Source organism: Astyanax mexicanus, chromosome 8 (genome assembly GCF_023375975.1).
Source record: "Astyanax mexicanus isolate ESR-SI-001 chromosome 8, AstMex3_surface, whole genome shotgun sequence".
Classification (NCBI taxonomy): domain Eukaryota; kingdom Metazoa; phylum Chordata; class Actinopteri; order Characiformes; family Acestrorhamphidae; genus Astyanax; species Astyanax mexicanus.
Window position 1 is genome coordinate 50,364,989 of NC_064415.1, and position 23,993 is coordinate 50,388,981.

General features: G+C 36.0%; 2 protein-coding genes and 1 gene segment (V, D, J or C); all 3 read left to right on the forward strand.

The window, feature by feature from the left end:
* Nucleotides 1-23,993, forward strand: part of LOC103032403 (zinc finger protein 239-like) — a 183,023-nt gene that overhangs the window by 57,221 nt on the left and 101,809 nt on the right. The window lies entirely within an intron of this gene.
* The window catches only part of LOC125803869 (zinc finger protein 436-like), a 154,955-nt gene that overhangs the window by 50,801 nt on the left and 80,161 nt on the right, over nucleotides 1-23,993 (forward strand). The window lies entirely within an intron of this gene.
* On the forward strand, nucleotides 2,995-3,690 carry LOC111188987 (T cell receptor alpha variable 20-like). The segment is given in 2 exon segments: nucleotides 2,995-3,062; nucleotides 3,233-3,690. Coding segments are annotated over 2 exon segments (381 nt in total).

Consider the following 23,993-nt stretch of genomic DNA (forward strand, 5'->3'; position numbering starts at 1 on the left):
AGAAAACAACAAACATGGGGAAAAGTGCTCTAGTCAGATGAGACCAATGTTGCTTTGGGGATGTTTTTCTCCAGCACGGACAGAAAAGCATAAAGTCACAATAAAATACATTTAAGTTTGTGTGTGTAACGAGAAAAAATGTGGAAAGGATATGAATTCAGAGTGGCAACGTGATTGGATGCTACCTGTGAAATGTCTTTATTACTAAATAATCCACATTCAATTATCAATGATATTATAACACATTAATATTATTCATTATTTGTTCCATCTTACTGAAGAGCGAATCACATGACGCTGACTTAATGTGAATTATGAGGTAGAGTCAGCTGTGCTGAACTTGTCAAGAGTTAATTACTTGAATTTCTTGCCTGTTAATGAGTTTATTTGAGTAATGTTCTAATCTACAGGGGTTGGACAATGAAACTGAAACACCTGGTTTTAGACCACATTAATTTATTGTGGTGACGGACAGTTCTGGTGGAAACAGGAGAGTTGAGGTGAGTTGACATTGAATTCCGCCGTGATTTGATCAGCCGTGGTTTTATGTTTTTTGGATACAATCCGGGTTAGCACCCGAACATCCCTTTCAGACAGCTTCTCTTACAGCGTCCACAGTTAATCCTGTTGGATGAGGTTGGTCCTTCTTGGTGATATGCTGACGTTACCCTGGATACCGTGGCTCTTGATACATCACAAAGACTTGCTGTCTTGGTCACAGATGCTCCAGCAAGACATGCACCAACAATTTGTCCTCTTTTGAACTCTGGTATGTCACCCATAATGTTGTGTGCATTGCAGTATTATGAGCAGAACTGTGCTCTTACCCTGCTAATTGAACCTTCACACTCTTACTGCTCTTACTGGTGCAATGTGTAATTAATGAAGATTGACCACCAGGCTCCTCCAATTTAGCCATGAAACCTCTCACACTAAAATCACAGGTTTATCAGTTTCATTGTTCAACCCCTGTAAATTCTGGCAAGAACTACTCAAGTACTTAAGTAAAGACAAAAATTACTTGAAATGAAGGCCGGTCAAACCAAAAAATGTCAAGAACTTTGAGAAGATTATGATGAAACTGGCTCTCATCAGGACCATCCAAGGTAAGGAAGAGAAAGAGTTTTCCCCTGTTGTACCTCTGTTAGATTAATCAGAGTTACCAGCCTCAGAAACTACAAGTTAACAGCTCCCCAGATAAGAGCACCTAAATGCTTTTCAGAGTATTTTGGTTTGTTTAACACTTTTAAGTTACATGATTCATTAAGTGTTCATTCATAGTCTGGATGACTTCAGTGTTCATTTACAATGCAGGAAAAAACATTAAATGGGAAGGTGTATCCAAACTTTTGACTGGTATTACATGTAAAATACATTTTCTGAGCACAATATAATAAGTTGGCAAAAGTGCCTCTATAATCTTAAATAATGTAGATTTGTACTGAACATTTGGTTTAAATATGTATAAATATTGATTAGTCTTTTAGTGGTGATAATGAGTAGATGCATGCAGTAAATAGACATACTGGTGTGTCCATATAAAAATGAAGAGATCTCATATTCCTGTCTACAGATTGTATTATATGTAATAATGTTGTGTGTGTCTGTGTGTGTGTGAGTTCTTAAGGTTTAATTATGTAGTGACACACACAGGGGTAATGAGAAAGATTGTCCACAGGAGGGCAGACTTCTACAACTGAAGCCCTCATGGTTTCCCTGCTTCAACACCCCAGTTTCACTCTGAAAGAGCTAGTTACTCTGAAATGAGTTGGATCAGAAGGTTTGGATTCTGGGAAAGCAGTAAATGTGCAGGGATGGGTGTCTCCAGGACCAGAACTGAGAGACAGTACTCCAGACCATCAATGTCACAGCCATAACTGTAAACTATACAAAATACTAAGCAGAAATATATATCATAATATTTAATATTCTAATATTGTTGATATTAGATAGTATGGAGTGGATCTGTACTGTGGGGGACATCATTATGGTTTAGTGGTCTAAATGCTGGCTCTCATCAAGACCAAAAAGTTAACCTCAGCAACCACAAGTTATTTTGGATTGCAACACTTTTAAGTTACTACATGATTCATTATGTGTTCCTTCATAGTCTGGATGACTTCAGTATTCATGTACTATGTAGAAATGTAGACTGAATGGGAAGGTGTATCCAAACTTTTGACTGGTATCACATCTACAATAAATTATCTGGTTCAGTGGTTTAAATATTGGCTGATTCTCAAACTGTGGTACTCACAGTGAGCATCACAAGGTGGTGATTTGTTAGCGCCTATGAGCCATATATAAAAACATCTCAATTGCAAAGAAATATTATACAGTATATAAAATATAATACAGATATTCTTTCACACATCACTTAAACATAAACGAATGAACAATCAAAAGGATGAATGAATTTGCATTTAGCTCAATTTACAAGCAAACGTGTAGAGAGAGAGAGAATATATATATATCTATATATATCTATATATATCTATACGTTTGCTTGTAAAGAATATCTGTATTATATTTTATATACTGTATAATATTTCTTTGTAATTGAGATGTTCTTATATATGGCTTATAGGCGCTAACAAATCTCCACCTTGTGATGCTCACTGTGAGTACCATATATATATATATATACATATATGTGTATAAACTGCTTCAATAAGCCTAAACTATAATAAAACTCTTCAAATTACAAATATGTTCAGGCTTTTCAGTTTAATCAAGCAAAAACCTATACAAAGTAATATAAAGTAAATAAATAATGTAAATAAATAAAACTAAGGTGAATTCAAAATCCCATGATTTTAGATATAATTATTAGAATACATATAGAGATAAATTTAAGACGTAACCCCTATAAGTACTATGTTAGGTTGTCTGTATATTACCTTACATCCTGTAGATGGGAGCATACTCTACTCTATTCTGATTGGTTAAAATGGAAGGCTTGACTGTACGATTGTATTCAGAACTCTTTTAGTGTGACTTCAGGAAGGGAAAGTAGAGTACAATGTTTCTCTGCTCATTTCTGCTTTTTACAGCTCTGACAGGTAGGATTTTACTCTTATTTACACTGTTTACCTGCTTTAAATCTTCAGAATGTATTAGTTTATTAAACTGTACTGGATAAGATATTATAGAATGTGGAATCTTGGACTATTTTTAATAATAAGACAGATTATAACTGATTATTAATATAATAACTGTAAATGTTATTCAGGTGTCAGCGGGCAGGACAGTATTACCCCTACATCAACTGCTGTCACTTATAAAGTGAAGGAAACGGTTAAACTCTCCTGTGAATATAAATACACAGTGAGTTTAAACAATCTGCAGTGGTATCGTCAGAAGAAAGGTGCTAAACCTGAGTTCCTGGTTCTACTGATGGAATCAGGCCAGAACCAGACGGCGGATACTCCTCATCCTCGATTATCTGCTTCAGTTAATAAGACTGCGAAGCATGTGTACCTGGAGATCTTCTCTTCTGAAGTATCAGATTCTGCTCTATACTACTGCGCTCTGCAGCCCACAGTGACAGGAAACCACCAAACACTGTACTAAAACCTGTGGAGACGTGCCTGCAGATCTACATCTACATTATACACAGCCTGCAGATGTGATACACAATGCAAAATAATTAATGACATTTTTACATCTTTACAGAGTCTGAAAGATAAATGGAAGAACATACTGAAAAATGTTTTATAAATATACAGTTTGGAATATATTAATATATATTATAAAACATATTCAGAAAACATTAAGAGACCACTTTCTCTTTATATGTTTAAGTAAAATTAACATTGTTGTTTTATTCTACGGAAAATATTTCTCCCACATTACAAATTATAATATTGTCATTTAAAGCATTTATTTACAGAAAATGAGAAATGGTCACAATAACAAAAAGAATGCAAAAAAGCTATTTCAGACCTCAAATAATGCAAAGAAAACAAGTTAATATTCAGAAATTAACATTTCAGAAATCAATACTTCATGGAATATCCCTGATTTTTTTTAACCACAGCATTTACAGTCCTTTCCAATATATTTCTGCAAATATTGTATTATCTTGTCATAGGACATCAATATAGTAATGAAACTTGAGTAACCTAGAGTTGTCAGCACTCTAAAAAACAGAGGTACGATATGAGTACTTTTTTGTACTCAGAGGTACACTCTTCATAATTGTACCCTCAATGGTACAATATTGGTCTTTCCAGGGTCAGATTTGTTCCCTCTGAAGTACAAAGTCATTCCTAACAGCAATAAGTAGAGATTTGTACCATTTAAGCAGCCAAAGGGTACATTCAGTATTCTGTATCACTGTACTAATAAGCAATATATACTTTAATTGCACATTTTTTATTTGAAAGCCAGACAATTTTGGATCATCAAGTTTTTGAGCCATATTTAGTTGATAATGTTTATAATCGTTATAAAAAAAGGACTTTCACTCAAAGGTACTCTGTTGTACCTCAATATAAGGTACAGCCCCAGCGACAAGCTTTGTACTCTTTTAAGTACAAATCTGTACTTACTTTTCTTAGTGTGAGTGTACAGCGTGTATAGTTATTAGTTATTAAATTGTCTTTGCACACCTCTGCTTCTCACCTTCTCACGCAATAGAATCCTTCGTACTGAATGTACCATTTGTTAATTGGATTAATTTAGAGCTAGCTACAGGGCATTAACACCTCTTGCTTGGCCAGGTCTACTGATGTAAAGGGACATAATTTAAAATGCAGGATCTAGAATGCATCTTGTTTATATGAAATGTGAATGTGTTCTTGTTTAGTATCATTTTATTGGTCTTAGTGCAAAAAGTACAATGGTCTTAGTAATTGCTAAAGATAAATTAATGTGACATTTCTTTTAACTATTTTCTCCCCAATTTACATGACCAATTACCAAACCAACTCATTAGGACTCCCCCTATCACTAGTGATGTCCCATCACAAGGAGGGTGAAGACTAACACATGCCTCCTCTGAGACATGTCATGATTGCAGAATGATTGCAGGTGCGATGGTTTGCAGTGGGTCAAGTGGACACGTAGTAGGACGTCTATGTGTTAGGAGAGCCAGTGTCTCGTTCTCAGTGAGAGGAGTGAAGTAGGACTCCTACATGTTACATCAGTAAACATGCTGCTGATGGCTTCCACTTTCCAGTAAAGAATGAGGCAAGTGTTTCAGCTGTAAGGCAGGTAGCCGGAGGAGGAGACGGAGGGTTGAGTAGTGATTTAAATGTAGCAAATAGTTTCCGGGAGTCTGTGAGGGAGCTGATTTTATATATATATTTATATATATATATATATATATATATATATATATATATATATATATATATATATATATATATATATATACATATATATACATATTCAGCTTTAGCAGGCTAAAAAAGAAGCCAGTAGCAGTTGGTAATTTTTAGGTCTGCATGATTTTGCTTTTTTTTTGCCATTTTCTTTCAGCAGCTCGGAGTTTGGAGCTTAGTTCCCTGAGTGTGTCATTTTTAAGCCATGGCTGTGGTTTGCTTGAGCTAATGCTTGAGCCCGAGATGTAAGAGGACAGAGGTTTTCCAAACAGGATCTCAGACATCCCAAGTTGCAAAAGTTGATTCCAGGGAGGTTACACTCCCCCTACCACCCACCCCGGCCAAAAAAAAAAAAAAACATGCACACACACCAAAGGATAACGAAACTTTACTTTTATATTAATTAATTTTACTTTTTTTTTAATAAATTTAAATAAATTTAAATACATTTAAAATAAATTTAGAGTATTCAGAGGTGAAATGAGTTTTATTTTTTTTTATTTTTGGAAGGCCCTGCTTCTGCTTTCCTTTTTTTTTGGGGGGGGGGGGGGGGGGGGAGCTTTTATTTGACAAAAATTGACAGTTACAATATCACAAAAAAATGCACAACATCAAAAACATTTCATGTCATATTACAATAATTATTAATATTGCCTCCGCCATGATATGCTTTCTCTCACTCACTAAACAAACATTAAAAACTGATTGGCTGTCTCACAGACTCTTTGCAGAGAACAGGCCAATCAGAACCCTCTCTGTTTTCTCTCTCTCCTTCCCACACGCGATTAGAGAAAAAAAAGTCTGTGGCCTGTGTGTGCTTTTGGGGCACTCGTTCTGAATTCCGGGAGATTATATGTGACTCGCGGGCATCAGGGAGCCACTACCGAAATGCGGGAGACTCCCACAGATTCAGGGAGACTTGGTTTGTCTGGGATCTTAGTGTGGAGCAGAGAGTTTCAGTGGCATCATTTACATTGAGTGATGAAAATGAGCCTAGCATTATCACCAGTGAGGATTACTGGTCTGCTGAGAGATCTCGAAGATTTCGGCGGAATGAGACCATAGTAGGAGTAGCTGTGGGTTTATATGAAATATGAACATTGAGTTGCATGAAGTAGTGATCTGATATGTGCAAAGGAGTGACAGTTAAAGAGTTGGTGTCACAGTTACGAGTGAAGTTCAGGTCTAGGTGTTTGCCAGCTTTATGTGTTGGAGGGCTGGGGACCTGCTCCAGATCGAAAGACTGCATGTTTGCTATTTTTTTCTTAAACTTATATTTTTTACACAGCTACTGCCACAACCATAACACGTCTACACCCTTAGCATTGTATTCAACATATTAGATTAGATTATGACAAACATATCATGTTGTAATTTTATTTTTAAAATTTTCCCATTTTCTCCCCAATTTACATAGCCAATTACCCAACCCACCCATTAGGACTCCCCCTATCACTAGTAATGCTCCAACACACCAGGAGGGTAAAGACTAACACATGCTTCCTCCGATACATGTGAAGCCAGCCACCGCTTCTTTTCGAGCTGCTGCTGCTGCTGCATTGCCGAACAGCAGCCAGCGTGCTTGGAGGAAAGCGCAGCGATTCGGTTCCGATACATCAGCTCACAGACGCCCTGTGCTGCAGACATCACTGCAGATTGATGTGGGGAGAGAGCGCCATCTACCCCCCCAGAGGGAGCAGGGTCAATTGTGCTCTCTCTGAGCGCCGGCAGCTTGATGGCAAAGCTGCATGAGCTGGGGCTCGAACCTGCGACCTCCCGCTCATAGTGGCAGCGTTTTAGACCGCTGGACCACTCAGTGCTCAAACATATCATTTTAAAGAAGACGTCTGAAGTATCTGCAAACAGAGGAGAAACAAGGTTAAAGGTTAATGTCAACAACTCATACATATCATGTGAACATTCTGGATGTATTATACATGTGTAGTGGGGGTGGACAGTGTGTGTTCATTAAACAATTGTTCTGATATATGTTCTAATATAATGAGAGAAGGCCGATGAGTTTGAGTTTCCTGTGATAAAAAATTAAAAAACGGGTCCCACAGACTCCACACTAGGGTTAAGCATAGAATTCACCAGATCTGCAGATTGCAACTTGAATCCTTTTACAGACATAACAACAGAGGCTAGAATAGAATTACTAATACTAATAATAGTAATAAACACCAATATAACCTGCAATGTTTTATTAACCTCTTTAATATTTTTATTTATGCAATTCCCCCTTTATTTCCCCCTTTATATATATCGTTCAACCCTTGTGAATGAGTTGGGTACCACTTTAAAACACGACTACCTTTATAAAGGGTTTATAATTGGTTTACACTTAGTTTATTAATGGTTACTAATTAGGTTGTAAATGCCTTAAAAATCATTAATAATCAGTTATAACACATACGTAGAAAGGGCAACAATATAGACGGCTGTGGGTTCACTATTTGGCAAACAACAGGTCATTGTTGCCCTTTCTACGGATGTGTTATAACTGATAATTAATTTAACTGATTATTTTAAGGCATTTACTACCTAATTAATAACTATTAATAAACTAATTGTAAACCATTTATAAACCCTTTATAAAGGTTGTCTTATTTTTAAGTGGTACCATGAGTTGTGCCTTCCCTCACTCTCAATTCACTATTATGCTATTTTAATAATAGATGTACTACTATGTAGTAGATGTACTAACAGCGTACTTACAGCATATACGACTCTGAAAAATATTAGGAGATTACTTCAGTTTCTGATTTAGTTTCTCTGAATTTGCTTTTTTAAGGTATATGTTTGAGTAAAGTGAATATTGTGTTTTTATTCTATACACTACAGACAACATTTCTCCCAAATTCCCAGTCAATAACTTAGCCTGTAATGTTATACCTTCAGATTTTGTAATTTAACATAAAACATGTTTTATCCAAATTCTTAAGAATCAGTGATTATATGTGTATTTATTCCACAGTTAGTTCTGACCATGCAATGTGTTTTATGAGTGACATTATCAGCCGGTAATGCACTGTAACCGAAGCTTTCCATGTATTAATCTGCCACATACAGGTAACCTAATGGAACTGTGCTATAATCTCAATAATACACTTGAGGTTTGTGCTATAACGTGTAATATTGGCACTGCTGTGGCAATATTACACGTTATAGCACAAACCTCCAGTTTCAACGTTTCAATGTTTCATTTGAAATATGCAATGGGAATGGTGGAATGGCAATGATGAGCCGCCCAAAAAGCCACTCTCAAAACGTATAATTTGGCCAATAGTAGTTTGTTAAAGGTAATGTTAATAAATGAAAGATGTTTATAATGCTAAAGATCAAGATTGTTTTAATGAATATTCTTTGTATAAAAGCACAGTGTGAGTTATTAAACAGCAGGGGGCAGCAGTGATGTGAACATGGTTTCAACACAGTGGATAATCTGCTGTGAGGCTGAACTTTAGTTCAGTTTAGTTGAGATAAGAAACAATAGGAGTAAGAAGACTGAGACTGAGACTGTCTGTAAGAATGGAGAATCTGCTGAAGATAGCAGTACTAGCCAGTGCTCTGTATTCAGGTAAGAGTTCAATTTTACAGTAAATAATTTTATCCAGACACTAAATCTCTATATTCTCCTGAACTTTTTGTGAAAGAGGTCATCTATTTCTGTTCTTTTTCAGTCTGCTGGGGACAAGACTCAATTGATCAATTTGTGGAATTATTAACAGCCTCTGAAGGAGATGCAGTAGTTTTAAACTGCAAGTACCACACGACTGATCAATCACCGTATTTCTTCTGGTACAAACAGAAAAGTCACAAACCTCCTCAGTTTATTGTGATGAACTTAACGTTTGGACTAGGATATACTGATCTAGAGTTTAAAGAGAGATTCAGCACAAATCTCGATTTAAATTCCAGTTTAATTCCACTGAGGATCCAGGAGGTGCATGTTCAGGACACTGCTGTTTACTACTGCGCTTTGTCATCCACTGTGCTAACAGCAGCTGCACTCCTCCTACAAAAACCTCACCAACCAGTGAGAAACATGTTGGCTGCAGTCGTCTGGAGGACAACAGCTAAAAACAGCTAAAAACCCAATCATGTAGCCATATAGAAATAACATACAGTCATATGAAAAAGTTTGGGCACCCCTATTAATCTTAATCATTTTAGTTTTAAATATTTGGGTGTTTGCAACAGCCATTTCAGTTTGATATATCTAATAACTGATGGACACAGTAATATTTCAGGATTGAAATGAGGTTTATTGTACTAACAGAAAATGTGCAATATGCATTAAACCAAAATTTGACCGGTGCAAAAGTATGGGCACCCTTATCATTTTATTGATTTGAATACTCCTAAATACTTTTTACTGACTTACTGAAGCACAAAATTGGTTTTGGTAACCTCATTGAGCTTTGAACTTCATAGCCAGGTGTATCCAATCATGAGAAAAGGTATTTAAGGTGGCCAATTGCAAGTTGTTCTCCTATTTGAATCTCCTCTGAAGAGTGGCATCATGGGCTCATCAAAACAACTCTCAAATGATCTAAAAACAAAGATTGTTCAACATAGTTGTTCAGGGGAAGGATACAAAAAGTTGTCTCAGAGATTTAACCTGTCAGTTTCCACTGTGAGGAACATAGTAAGGAAATGGAAGAGCACAGGGACAGTTCTTGTTAAGCCCAGAAGTGGCAGGCCAAGAAAAATATCAGAAAGGCAGAGAAGAAGAATGATGAGAACAGTCAAGGACAATCCACAGACCACCTCCAAAGAGCTGCAGCATCATCTTGCTGCAGATGGTGTCACTGTGCATCGGTCAACAATACAGCGCACTTTGCACAAGGAGAAGCTGTATGGGAGAGTGATGCGAAAGGAGCCATTTCTGCAAGCACGCCACAAACAGAGTCGCCTGAGGTGTGCTTTACCTTTTGCATACCTCAGGTGACTCTGTTTGTGGCGTGCTTGCAGAAATGGCTTTTTTCGCATCGCTCTCCCGTACATGATGCATACATCTCCCATATATGATGCATACACTCTTCAGAGGAGATTCAAATAGGAGAACAACTTGCAATTGGCCACCTTAAATACCTTTTCTCATGATTGGATACACCTGGCTATGAAGTTCAAAGCTCGATGAGGTTACCAAACCAATTTTGTGCTTCAGTAAGTCAGTGAAAAGTAGTTAGGAGTATTCAAATCAATAAAATGATAAGGGTGCCCTTACTTTTGCACCGGTCAAATTTTGGTTTAATGCATATTGCACATTTTCTGTTAGTACAATAAACCTCATTTCAATCCTGAAATATTACTGTGTCCATCAGTTATTAGATATATCAAACTGAAATGGCTGTTGCAAACACCCAAATATTTAGAACTAAAAATGATTAAGATTAATAGGGGTGGCCAAACTTTTTCAAATGACTGTAAGTACAATAAGCCAGAGAGACCTCCCACAGCTCTGTTCTACTATACAGCTTACTGCACAGGGAGATATACACAGATACACAGTACTGATCATCATCACTGGAGCATCAGCTCATTAATGCTGATATCTTATAGCATCATATAGCTCCTTCCAAAATGCTTAGATACGCAACTATACTGTTTATTTTAGTTCTTATTTCAGGTGTAACTGCAGATTATATTGGAGTGAAAGAGGAAGACAAGAGCATTATCAGGAATGAAAGAGACGTCGTTACTTTAAGATGTTTTTATGAATCAACCAGTAGAGACATTATGCTTTACTGGTTTAGACAGCACTCTAAAGGAGCTCCCCATTTTTTACTGTACAAAGGAGCAAAAGCATTTACTAGATTCAAGAGTTCTCCAGCTGACACTCGGCTTAAGAGTGTAACTAATGATACATCTACTGCACTCACAATCGCTGCCGTAAACTTCTCAGATTCTGCTCTCTACTACTGTGCACTCGGTGGTGCCCAGTGATACAAAGTCCCTGAGAGGCTGTACAAAAACTCACACACATTTGAGGCTGCTCAAACCACAGAACACCAGTGTTACTCCTTTATCAGATCTTCTTACCTGGAAACAATGATAAGAGATAAAAAGTGGTGAGAACACCTGCAGCTGAGAAGCAGAAGACGAGTAGAGAGTGAAATCAAGTTTCACTCAAAAAAAAAGCTGTCTGCTCTTTATACCTGTAAGCTGATAGTAGGGTTGCAGGAAAAAATCGATTCGAGCTCGAATCGCGAATCTAACATTGAACAATTCAGAATCGATTCTCATTTTCAAAAAAACGATTTTTTTGGGTGATGCTACTGTCTCAGTTTTAGCAATGTCTTCCTTTTAAAAATGAATTCAGGATTAGTTAACCATGCTAGAAATTAGTCATTCATTATTATGGCACTGTCACTATGTTGCAAAAAGATTTAATAAGGAACCTAAGTTTATTGTTTTAAATAAATTTTCTATTTGTTTACATTGTCCTTTCATCTTTTTATCTTGTCACATAATTTAAACAAAATTTATAGGCCATTTGATTTGAAAAATCGTTCCAGAATCGAAAATCGTTTCTGAATCGAATCGTGACCCCAAAAATCGAAATCGAATCGAATCGAATCACCAGACACTGAGAGATTCGCACCCCTAGCTGATAGTGATATGTAATTTGGCCAATTTATTTATATATATTTTAGTGGTGTCAATCGATTAAAAAAAAAATCTGATTAATCACAAAAAAAATCTGTAATTAACTGTGATTAATCACATTTGTTTTTCTTCAGACACAATTTTTTATAGTGGATATTTAAATTGATATGAATATAAAGAAATATAAAGAAATAAAGCTCTCTGAGCTGGAAGTTTAGAGCGCGCCGTTCAATCATTCAACACAACAGACCAGTGTGTTGGGCGGGGGCGGGGCATATTACGGCAGAAGTAGGGGTAAAAAAAAATAGTAAGGCGTTACTGATTCCAAATTAAGAGCACGCGTTAATGCTTTAATCTTGACAGCCCTAATATATTTATAGAATATTCATGTGTCAGTCTAAGAGATGCTACATTCATACAGCAGGTAAAAGTGGCCCATATCACACTTTCTCACCAAGTCCAGTGCTTTTTTTGCTGTTCACACTACCTTTTTGATGCAAATTAAATCTGATATTTATATAACATATATCAGATATGTTTTAACAATTCATGCTGTTAAAAAAAAACAACATTCACACACTAAAAAGCAATGCTTCACATTTTAGTTTTATTTTCTCCAGCCTCAAAGAAGCTATCAAAAAGCAGCAGAGGAGCCGAAGACACCACAGCAAAACTAGAGCATTAATAAGCAGCTGGTTATAAATGTAGATAACTGATGATAATCACAGCAGCCCTGTAACAGATCATGAGCGGAAATGCTCCTTACATTCCAAGCTTCTTAAACTGGCAGCCCAAGTAGTTAGAACTACATTTCCCTCAAAATACTACAACTTCAATCTTTTACTATTATGACTTTATTTCAGTAATATTACAACTTTAATATTTTTTTTTATTTTCCAATTTGTGCACGTAAATGTAACAGGACTTTATATGAGGGCTACATTTTTGGAAGCTACATTTTGTTTGTGGTTGTTATAAAGAACTGTATAGTGCAGGGAAAGAGATGATCTATGTCCAAATATATTACTGTTTTTAAGATGGGAAATAAAAAAAAACTTGCTTCTAACAACATAGCTTAACTCAGGATGTTGTTTTGAATCTCAGCTATTTCAATATCTTTTAAATTAAATGTATGCTTAAGGAATATAATTTGAGAGTTATTTAAATCATTCATGTTAAAATAATGGGTAAAAGTTCACAACAAGGGTACATTAATTAACAGTACTGACTACAGAATATCTCAACTAATTATTGTTTACAATATATGTAATAATAAGGCATGTTTAATAACGCCTTAAGTACTGATAATTAGTTGAGAAATTAATTAATCCTTCAGCAATGTGTATTACAGTCGTACGTACTGTTAATTGTGATCTTCATTGTAAAGTGTTTCCAAATAATTTAATAAAAAAAGCAAAGTTTGTATTCATGGACTTTATTCTTTATTTAAAATATGCAACAAAATTATATTTAATATAATAACATAAGTATTTAAATATTGTAAATATGTGTAAATATTTAATTATTTTGTTGTAGTCTACAGAAACTGTTCTCTAAATTATCAGTTATAATTATCATCTGTAAATGACCAGATTTAGATGACCAAGTTTTGTAGTAAATTAATGTTTTTAATGTTTTGTATTTATTTAGATATTAATTTATTGTCTATTGTTTGTTATAAAGTACTAAAAACAACTACTACTATTTATTTATTTAATTATTTATTCATTAGCTTTTTTATTCTGGTAATCTGGCGTACCGGGCAAATGCCCGGTGGGCCGACAGTCCTCAGGGGCCGATGCTGTTTTTTTTTTTTTTCTTCCTTTTTTTCTAAGAGACCGGCCCACAAGTTAGATGGGGCGGCCCATTGGCCAATATTTAATATAGACAGTGGACTGAACAAATCAGGATATAGCAAGAAAGCGGCCACACCCCTTTCTCTGCTTGGTTTAGCTCTGAGCACATGGGCGACTGGAAACAGTGCACCGGAGGGTCTGGCGCTCGTGCTATCTCTCTCTCTGTCTCTCTCTCTCCCTCTGACTGGCTGCGTCCAGAAACTTTTGCTACTCCTACCAGGAAGAAGGTGGAGGAATCGAGGAGAGGAGAGGAGGAGGAGGAATGGAGGGAAGGAGCTGTAATTGGGGAAATGGGACAGCTGATCCCTTTTAGATAGGATGTTGACTACCGATAAACTGAGCCAATCACAACGCTCACTTTCAGCCCATGCCGATACTGCCCAGCCAATCACAGCTTCTGGATAGAACTCCACATACAAAAATAAAAAGAGAGATCAATAAACACAATTCCAAATTCTAGAGATCAAGCTTTAAAGTGCAGCCTGATTTGCTATTGATGAAGGTTGCATATGTAAATATGAAATTATTTTAACAATAAAATATGATTTCATTGAATGTAATAAAACAAATAACAAATCTTAATAAATAATAAATATAATAATACATATAATATTTTGCATACATGTTGAAGTGAAAAAGTATTAGATTAAACAGCATCAATGGAACATTACTATCACACAGCAAAATATTAAAATATTCCAATAAAATCCTGCTTACTCCCAGGCATTTTGGCCGCATTTCTCTGGCCAGTGATATATATATATATATATATATATATATATATATATATATATATATATATCATGTTACAAATATGGGATCATTAATATAGTTTTACTGAGCATACAGCTTATCTAAACAAAAAATATATTAGTGCTTTACGGGCTATATAATTAGATAAGGAACTTAGTTAATTAATATGTTTATAACGTATATTTGGGCGTTGCCTGATCCATTTTCGCGTGCTCTGTGGGCGTGGATGTAGTGATGTCATTGAAAAATCCTTAAAAGTCTTCCTGCTTAAAAGCACTGATGTACCCTCCGTTGGAAGCCTACTACAGGAGAATTTTAAGCGGCTTCTTTCGTCTCCTACGGCATTCGGACAGGCGGCAAGATGGCCTCACGAAATCAGTTTCCGGGTCACGGAGGAGAGGAGGAGGATCGGTAGGAAAAAGGAGACACTTTTGGGGTTTCTGGACGCAGCCACTGTCTCTCTTTTTTCTTTCTCTCTCCCTTTTTTCTCTGTCTCTCGCTCGCTTTCTATATGACTGTCTCTCTCTTTTTCTTCCTTGCTCGCTCTCTCTCTCTCGAGCCCTGTTACAACATTCCATCTCCAAAAACAAAACATGATTATAATTAAGTAAAATTTTTATTATGAAGTTGATAATGGTGATGCTATACAGAATGCCCTGTTTGTAGCCTGATACAAATACATGTTATAGCTGTTTAAAGGAGGAAGCACCTTTTACCTGAAAAATTTGAATTGAGCTGTTTTATCAGAGACATTCAGAAAATACATATTAGAGATGATTTCAATAAAAAGGATAAAAAAATCAAAACTACACAGAGCAGACAAAAATGGTGGAGTTAATAATTGACAATAAACTTCTTACATTTAACCCTTTCATGCATAGAGGTCACTACAGTGTACAGCTGTTTAAAAGTGTTTTTTCTCTATAAATGTTCTGCATATAGTCCACTCTAGTGGAAGCTACAAAAGGATTTTTTTTTCCTATCCAAAAAAAATCCATTGGTTGGTCATTGTAATGGGAAAAAGAAGTCAATGAAACCAAGATGGCTGGCAGACAGGGAAAACCACCAAACACCTTGGCTATTTCTGTTTCTACCTTCTATAAAATTATACCATTGCAGACAAAAAATATATAATTACATCAAATAACATCTAAGGTCACATATTATGTAAAGATTTTCAAAATTTTGATTTTATATTTAGAGGAATTGCAGATTAATCATCTGGCCACTTAATTGTACATCATGCATCACTATTTATGTTTCAACTTTAATGCAATGTCAATTACTACCAATGTTGTTCTTGAAAATAATTTATATCGTTTAATGTTTTGGCTGTAAATCAACTTCTTTGATTTGACTGCCAGTACAGACAGGTGCAAGCAGAGAAGTAGGGTCAAGCAGTGATAGTGAAGGTAAGGAGTCTGGAAATGTTACTGAGGGAGTTGAGGCTGTGAAAGGAGATGAAACTGATGAAGGAGATGAGGCTGTTGAACCTAAGAGACCATCTTTCAGGGCTGTGAATGGTGAGAGCAGTGTCTAAGGCCCTTCCTGAGACGTTTCCCAGCTCAAGAAAGCAAAAAAGGCCATCAGATGCCAAAATGCTGCATGCACACGAAGAGCGAAGTACATCTGCATGCAGTGTCTTGTAGCTTTGTGCCCTGGATGCTTTTGCAACCATCATAAAAAATAGTCTCAGAAATTAACAACAAGCATGATTTGACAGAAAATATGAGACATGTTATAAAATACTATGAGAGAATCTGCTCAGTCTAGAGACTTAACAGTTCAGAGACTTGACAAGAATACAGTATGATAAATACCAGTTACAAAGAAGATTCTATGAGGTTCTACAGTTCAGAGACTTTTTCTTGTCACAATATCCTCAGTTCCACCATTCCAACAGAATACCATATTAAAACTGTATAAATGAATTACAAATATACCTATAGAACTACTAAGTTATTACATATATGTGTTTTTTACAACAAAACATGCATTGCATGAAGTACACTTGAGTGGACAGATAAATATTTCTTTATCGAATAAAGATAGAATATATATTTTATAAACAAACCTTGTTTTACATCCCTAAGGATGTATAAAAACATAAAAAAAATCCTGACTGAGTTTATTATAATTCATGCATGAGAGGGTTAATATGCTGATGATACATTACGCTTCTCTGTAACCCCACATACATAAACTACATGTTGGTTGTGCTCTGCTAATTATGAGGGGCCGGTCTAAATCAAAAATGCCAGGGCCGATTTTTTGTCCCAGTCCAGCCCTGCCACTGTCATATATAGGGGTATAGCAGAGTGATGATCCAGGCATTGACGCTCTTCCTCTACAGCAGCAGCAGGCACCTCCTCCTTAATCAGTCCCCACCTCCCATTTTTGTACAATTACAAACACCAGAGCTGTAACGTACATTAGCGTTAAATATCAGAGGTTTTGGTAGAAGTGAGAGTCATGTAGGTGGAGCTCTCAGATTACAATGATCACGGTACCTTCCTAAAATTTTCCTTTTCGCTTCTTTGTTGAGCTTTCAGTCCATCACTACACACAGAAGATCTCCCAGTATGCAGCTGTGTGTTTATTGTATCCTGCTACTGGTTGCAGGTAAATGAATATGAAGTATAAAGTTCTGTTTTTGGTCCTTTTTGGTCCTTAGTTTTAAAATATTGTTCTTCTTTATTTCAGGTGGAGTAACTTCCAACACAATCAGTCCAGTGGAATCTGAAAAGCAGGTTTCAGCTGGTAACAGAGTTACTCTCTCCTGCAGCTACACTGGCAGTGATGTGGTGCTTTACTGGTTTCGCCAATATCCCTCATCTAAACTGGACAATCTCCTTTATATTTTTGAAGATGGGGAAATAAGAGGTTCTCCACCACCAGGCTTCTCTGCTAAAGTTCAGAATAAAGTAGTGAGTCTGGAGATCTCCTCTACTGCAGTATCAGACTCTGCTCTCTACTACTGTGCTTGGAGGCCCACAGTGAATAAAAACTCAGCTCCACTGTACAAAAACCTACAGTATGATGAGGTTTAAAGATAATGTGTTGGGTTTCCTGTCAGGTTTTGCTCTGTTACTACAGACCACATTTTCAACTTATCTTTGGATTGAAGGAGAGACAGTAAAAACAAATGTAACTGAAGACCAAAAAAATTAAAGGTATAGCAGAACAGGGTTTAATAATCGAATAATGTTTAATAATCTAGCGACTGTGTCTCGTGCATAGTGCTTGGAACTCAGAATGTCAGAATGTCCTTGTAACGTTAAAATCTTGAAAGCCCCTGGAGAGTCTTGCTCAACTAAAGGTCAGTATATATCAAGGGATAATAATGACCCAGGACATAAAATAAGTGAAATATTGTCACTAGATGTGCCATAAAACACAAATAAATAATTCTTAAAGCACTGGTGGTAACTTGTTAAACTTGTTAACTTGTTAGCTAACTGTGTTTTGGAAATAATAATAATAATAAAAATAACAAAAAAAATTGAAACAGTACACACTATATCATTAATATGACCAAAAATGTAAACGAGTTGATTTTCACTGTGAACTGACACAACACTGTCAAATAATATAAAAATGTCTCTTTCCCAATGTTGAAATGAACCAACACCCCTATTTATAATGTTATAAATGTGGTGATTAATTATCAGTACTGAAGCTTATTTACTTACTTACTTACAATTACACTTATATATGGCCTTTCTGCCACTCAAAGATGCTTACAATTGCGTTCCACACACACTTAACACACACCAGTGAGAAGTGTCAGCCAATCGTGTACAGCGTACTCTCAACCGGAAATGACCGTCCATCTGGAGGAATGCATCAAGCACTAAGGAATTGACCTAGCATAGAGTTCCTATCTATATCTGTGCATACAGTCACACACATTCACACACCATTTTTTTGGGCAATTTAGAATATCCAGATTTATCTGATCTCCATGTTTTTGGACTGTGGAAGGAGAAACCCACAGAGAAACAGGGAGAACATGAAAACTCCACAGATCACAGATCATCACAGCAATATGTATGATTGTAATGAGTGAATATTCATGTGAAGTAGCACCAAAAGTGTACGATACAGAACACACACTAACAGAGAGACAACACAGCTATTAAAGTATAACACTGAAGGTCTGATCTCACTCTCACAGCAATCATGCTGCTCTTCTTCTCTGTTTTTTTAATGCTCCTCTTCAGTATTAATGAGTCAGACACTGTTCATACAAAATTACAAGAGAATAACTATAAGAGTAATTATAAGAACAGACCCTTCACCAGAGATCGTATCTAAATACACGCTATATTTTACAGGCAAATCTGATGACATCATCATACAAAATACAACCACTTATTTTTTAAAAGGTTTCTAAGCTGAATATGGTTACAAAACTCATGTGACATTTAAAAAGCATGTTTAAAAGCAAGTCCACCAATTCCTTTGATTTTCTCTCAAGAAAGTCTTTATTTTAAAGAAATGATTGACTGTTCAAATAATTGATATCTGTGACCAAAAAAAAAACACTCCTGTCAATGGCACTTATTCCCGTAACTGGAACTCACTCCTGTTATTTGTTATGTTTTGAGTAAAAGGAATGAAAGAAACAGGAATGGGTTGTAGCGTGGAATTAGCAATAACATGAAAAATAGCTTAATGGCAGCTATGCTAATAGCATGAAGACACTGATCACATTCTAGTGATTTTCCAAAAAATTGTATTTTAAAAATAAACAAATAAGATGTAAGAATTAATTTAGGTAACAGGAATGAGTGTTAAGATACAATACAATCCTAGTTACAATAAGATCATATATATAAAAAAACAAATAAGGAAACTTAATTTTGGTCTTCCCATGATCTTCAGATAAGCGAACTAATGGAACTTCCTGTTGTAGAATGTTCCAGATGTTTAAGATGGGGTAATGCTTACGGTAACAGGAATGAGTGAACCCCAGGGACACAAATAAGATGTGTATTTTAACTTAAATATTATGGATTTATTAAAAAAATAATAATATTTTAAAGCATAGATGGGATTTGGAGTCACACAACAATGCAAAAAAATACATCTCTGAAGGATTTTAATAACTATATTTCATGGTAAAGTTTATAGTTAGAGAGTTGGGACAGGTAACAAATGCTATTGTTTAAAGTAAAAAGTAGTTTTTATTAATTATTTTAATTATATATCTTACTTTTGCAATTAGGTCAATGTACAAGACACTATGCTTAATAATAAAAGTTATTTTGTGTGCACCTTTATACGTGTAATTTCCTGGGGACAGAAATGGTACCCATTCGGTGGAATGGCCAAAAAGCATTCTGTCACACTGTGAGCAAGTTGTGAACTAGGAGTGGGTGGAGCTAGAAGTAGTGAGATACAGTACACACACCAACAGAGAGACTACAGTGACTAAAGCTGGAGCTCTAAACTCATATACTCAACAATCATGCTGCTCTTCTTTATGATTTTCATAATTATTTCTAGCCTTGGTGAGTTACCTTTAATAGACTATGTTAAAATCTTAATATAAAACTTATATAATACCTTAAATAAAAAAGTGTTAAAAATAAATGTATAAAAATATTGTAATAATAAGTGTGGATATCTTTGTAGTTGAAGCTGCAGACCCCATCATTCCAGACCAATCCTTCATCTCTATAACTGAAGGCAGCACCACCACACTGTCCTGCACTTATACAGGATCCCCACTGAATCTCCACTGGTTTCAGCAAAAGCCTGGATCAAGACCAGAGTTTCTAATGCTGATTGATGAAGCCACCGAAATAAAAATCACTGCTAAACCACCTGACCCTCGACTGTCTATCAGACTACACACCAGTAATAAAGTGGATCTGATCATCTCCTCTACTGCAGTATCAGACTCTGCTCTCTACTACTGCGCTCTGCAGCCCACAGTGACAGAAACCCACCAAACACTGTACTAAAACCTTTCTTATGAATTAGAAACATGTAGAAACATGGTTTTGTCAGGAGAGGGAGCTGTTTCTCTTTCAGTTTCTTTAGCCTTCAGGTAATAATCTCAGTCTGTGTCAGGGTGGGGGTGCGGGAAGACGAGGAGGCGGACGCAAATGCAAATATAAACGGGATTTATTAACGAAAACAGATACAAAATAAACAGGGATTTACACTTACTGGGAATAACTGAAAACAGGACTGGGGAAACTCGGGAAACCACGGAGCACTGACAGACGATGAACGTACAAGGATCGACACCGGGGAAATGGACACACGGACCTTAAATAGAGGTGCACACACACAGGAAACATGAAACACCTGGGACGAAGGGGCGGAGTTACAAAAGAACACAGGTGAGTGGAAAAACACAGGCAGAACACAGGGGCACGGGTCACGTGGGACAACACAGGCACGAGGACAGACAGGAAACAGGGCCAGGACCTTACAGTCTGCTTTGGCATATCCCCTATCATCTCACTGCTTACGGTAAACTGGCACAATTGTGACATTGACAATATTTCTAATATTTTCATAAATATAACAAGTGTTTAACATTTAATTCTCAACAAGGATCAATCATTTATTCCACCAATTAACTCCCTGTGTAGTGTGGGAGGTTTAGTGTCCCCTAAAAAGCAGCAAATAAAGCCTACCAATCGAAAGCCATAAGCCACAAAAAAACAGGTTTCTTTTATAGGGTAAATGTATAACCCCTCAAAAAATTAGAACAGTATAGAAAATGCAAAAAAAAAATTGTCTTTTATTTCAGTGCAAACAGTATAAACTAGTAAAAAAAACAAGACTTTTAGTACCTCAGTCTGAGTCAAGACCAGGAGTTATTGAGACGACATTACATTTTTTATCATATATATATATAAATATATATATATATATATATATATATATATATATATATATATATATATATATATATATATATATATACAAATAACATAGCATGTAAATATGTTTTGACATATAACATATAATTATGATTCATTATGATTATAATGTAAATTTTGTCAAACTAAGGGAATACAACTTTTGAGTATGAATGATATTAATAATTCTGAGTCCCTGCTTTTCCAACCAATAAAAACATCCATCCAGTTTTATTAATTAAAATGAAAATATAATCTATGAATCTGCTCTAAAACCAAAACTATTCTGTTACTGATCATGGAGAGTCATAAAGTACACTACTCATATTCTGGGTTAGGGTTAGGGTTAGGTTTTAGGTAATTATTCTTTGGACTGACGAGACAAACGTTAAACTTTTTGGAAGGTGCGTGTCCCATTACATCTGGTGTAAAAGTAAGACCACATTTCAGAAAAAGAACATCATACCTACAGGAAAACATGGAGCTGTTTTGCTGCTTCAGGACCTGGAAGACTTGCTCTGATAAATGGAACAATGAATTCCGCTGTCTACCAAAAGATCCTGAAGGAGAATTTCCGGCCATCGGTTTATGACCTAAAGCTGAAATGAACTTGGGTTCTGCAGCAGGACAATGATCCAAAACACACCAGCAAGTCCACCTCTGAATGGCTGTAGATACACAAAGATGAGTTTGGATTATCCTAGTCAATGTCCTGACCTACATCTTAAAAAATGCGGTTCATGCTCGAAAACCCTTCAATGTGGCAGAATTACAACAACTGAGAGATGGTAGCAAACTGATGCCAGAAATGTTGAACTTTAGTACAAAACCAAAAGTTTTATGCTATGAAATTGTCTTAATGGTGTCAGAAAGATTATATAAAGAAATGTACAATGTATCATTTGGTGATTATTGAGGCTAAGCTGATAATTTCCCATGCACCACACTGTGCACAGTCCAAGCTGTTTATAGAGACTTTAAGTAAAACACTATAAGTACCAGAGGCTGAGAGGGCTGACTGGTAGAATAGACCACTTTGAGCAATGGATGGAGCTGGAATTTGGAGTTCAGGGAGGCTCTGTTTGGGCAAAGGGCTGATTTTTTGTTGCAAATATCTAAAGAAAGAAGTGGCAGGTAAATCAAGATATTTTCTGATATCCTGGAAAAATCAGTTCATTTTTGAATACTGCACACAGTGATGAGTAAGTGAAACATAGTTTATTAAAATAAACCCCAGAAAAAGATCAGATTAGCAATAAAGTAATAAGAGGTAAAAACAAACATATAAGCAAATATGTTCATTTAAAGAGGATTGGCAGCCTGTAAATGCATTCTGTCACACAGTGACAGATTATAAAATAGGAGTGGGTGGAGCTAGAAGTAGTGAGATACAGTATACACACCAACAGAAAGACTACAGTGACTAAAGCTGGAGCTCTGAACTCATATACTCAACAATCATGCTGCTCTTCTTTATGATTTTCATAATTATTTCCAGCCTTGGTGAGTTACTTATCTTTAATAAAGTATGCTAAAATCTAAATATAATACTTATCTGATTTCCTAATAAATAAATAAATAAAGAAAAAATGTAAAAATATTATAATATATCTGTTTATGTCTTTGTAGGTGAAGCTGCAGACCCCATTTATCCAGATCAATCCTCCATCTCTATAGGTGAAGGCAGCACCATCACACTGTCCTGCACTTATACAGTATCAGCACGGGATCTCCACTGGTATCAGCAAAAGCCTGGATCAAGACCAGAGTTTCAGGTACTGATTAATGAAGCCAGTGGATTAAACACTACAGCTCAAGAACCCGACCCTCGACTCTCCATCAAACTTCATAAACAGGAGAAGAAAGTAGATCTGGAGATCTCCTCTACTGCAGTATCAGACTCTGCTCTCTACTACTGCGCTCTGCAGCCCACAGTGACAGAAACCCACCAAGCACTGTACTAAAACCTTTATTCATGAATCACAAACATGTAGAAACATGGTTTTATCAGGAGAGGGAGCTGTTTCTCTTTTAAATTTTCTCCTTCAGCTTCTTCACCCTTCAGGCTGTGATATCAGTCTGCCTTGGGATGTCACTCATCAACTCACTGCTCACTGTAAACTGTCAGTAAAGAAAATATTTTAATAATGATAAGAACATCAGATTATTTGGCTGATCCTGAATATGTTTATAATAGGACTATTTGACTATTTTTTACGCTCAATAAAATACATTTCAATTTGTGGTTGCAAGTAAATGAAAGTGTGAGGGTGTGTTTCTATCCAATCACACCCTTTAATCCAAAACAGCCAGTAGTTGGAGACTAAATCTGGCCATACTTTCATTTTTAATTCAAAACAGAACATACCTAACCACATACACATCTTTAGCAATATGATGTAAATTATCTTACATAAAACTCTCCTCTGAGTGTGCTAACTTTAACCTCTTAAACCTGGAGTCCCAAATACCACAAAGCACAGAGGATATGATTTATAATAAATCAATATAAGTAAATGCAAGTGTGCATATGGTCATTTAAAGGACTGCAAGCCAAT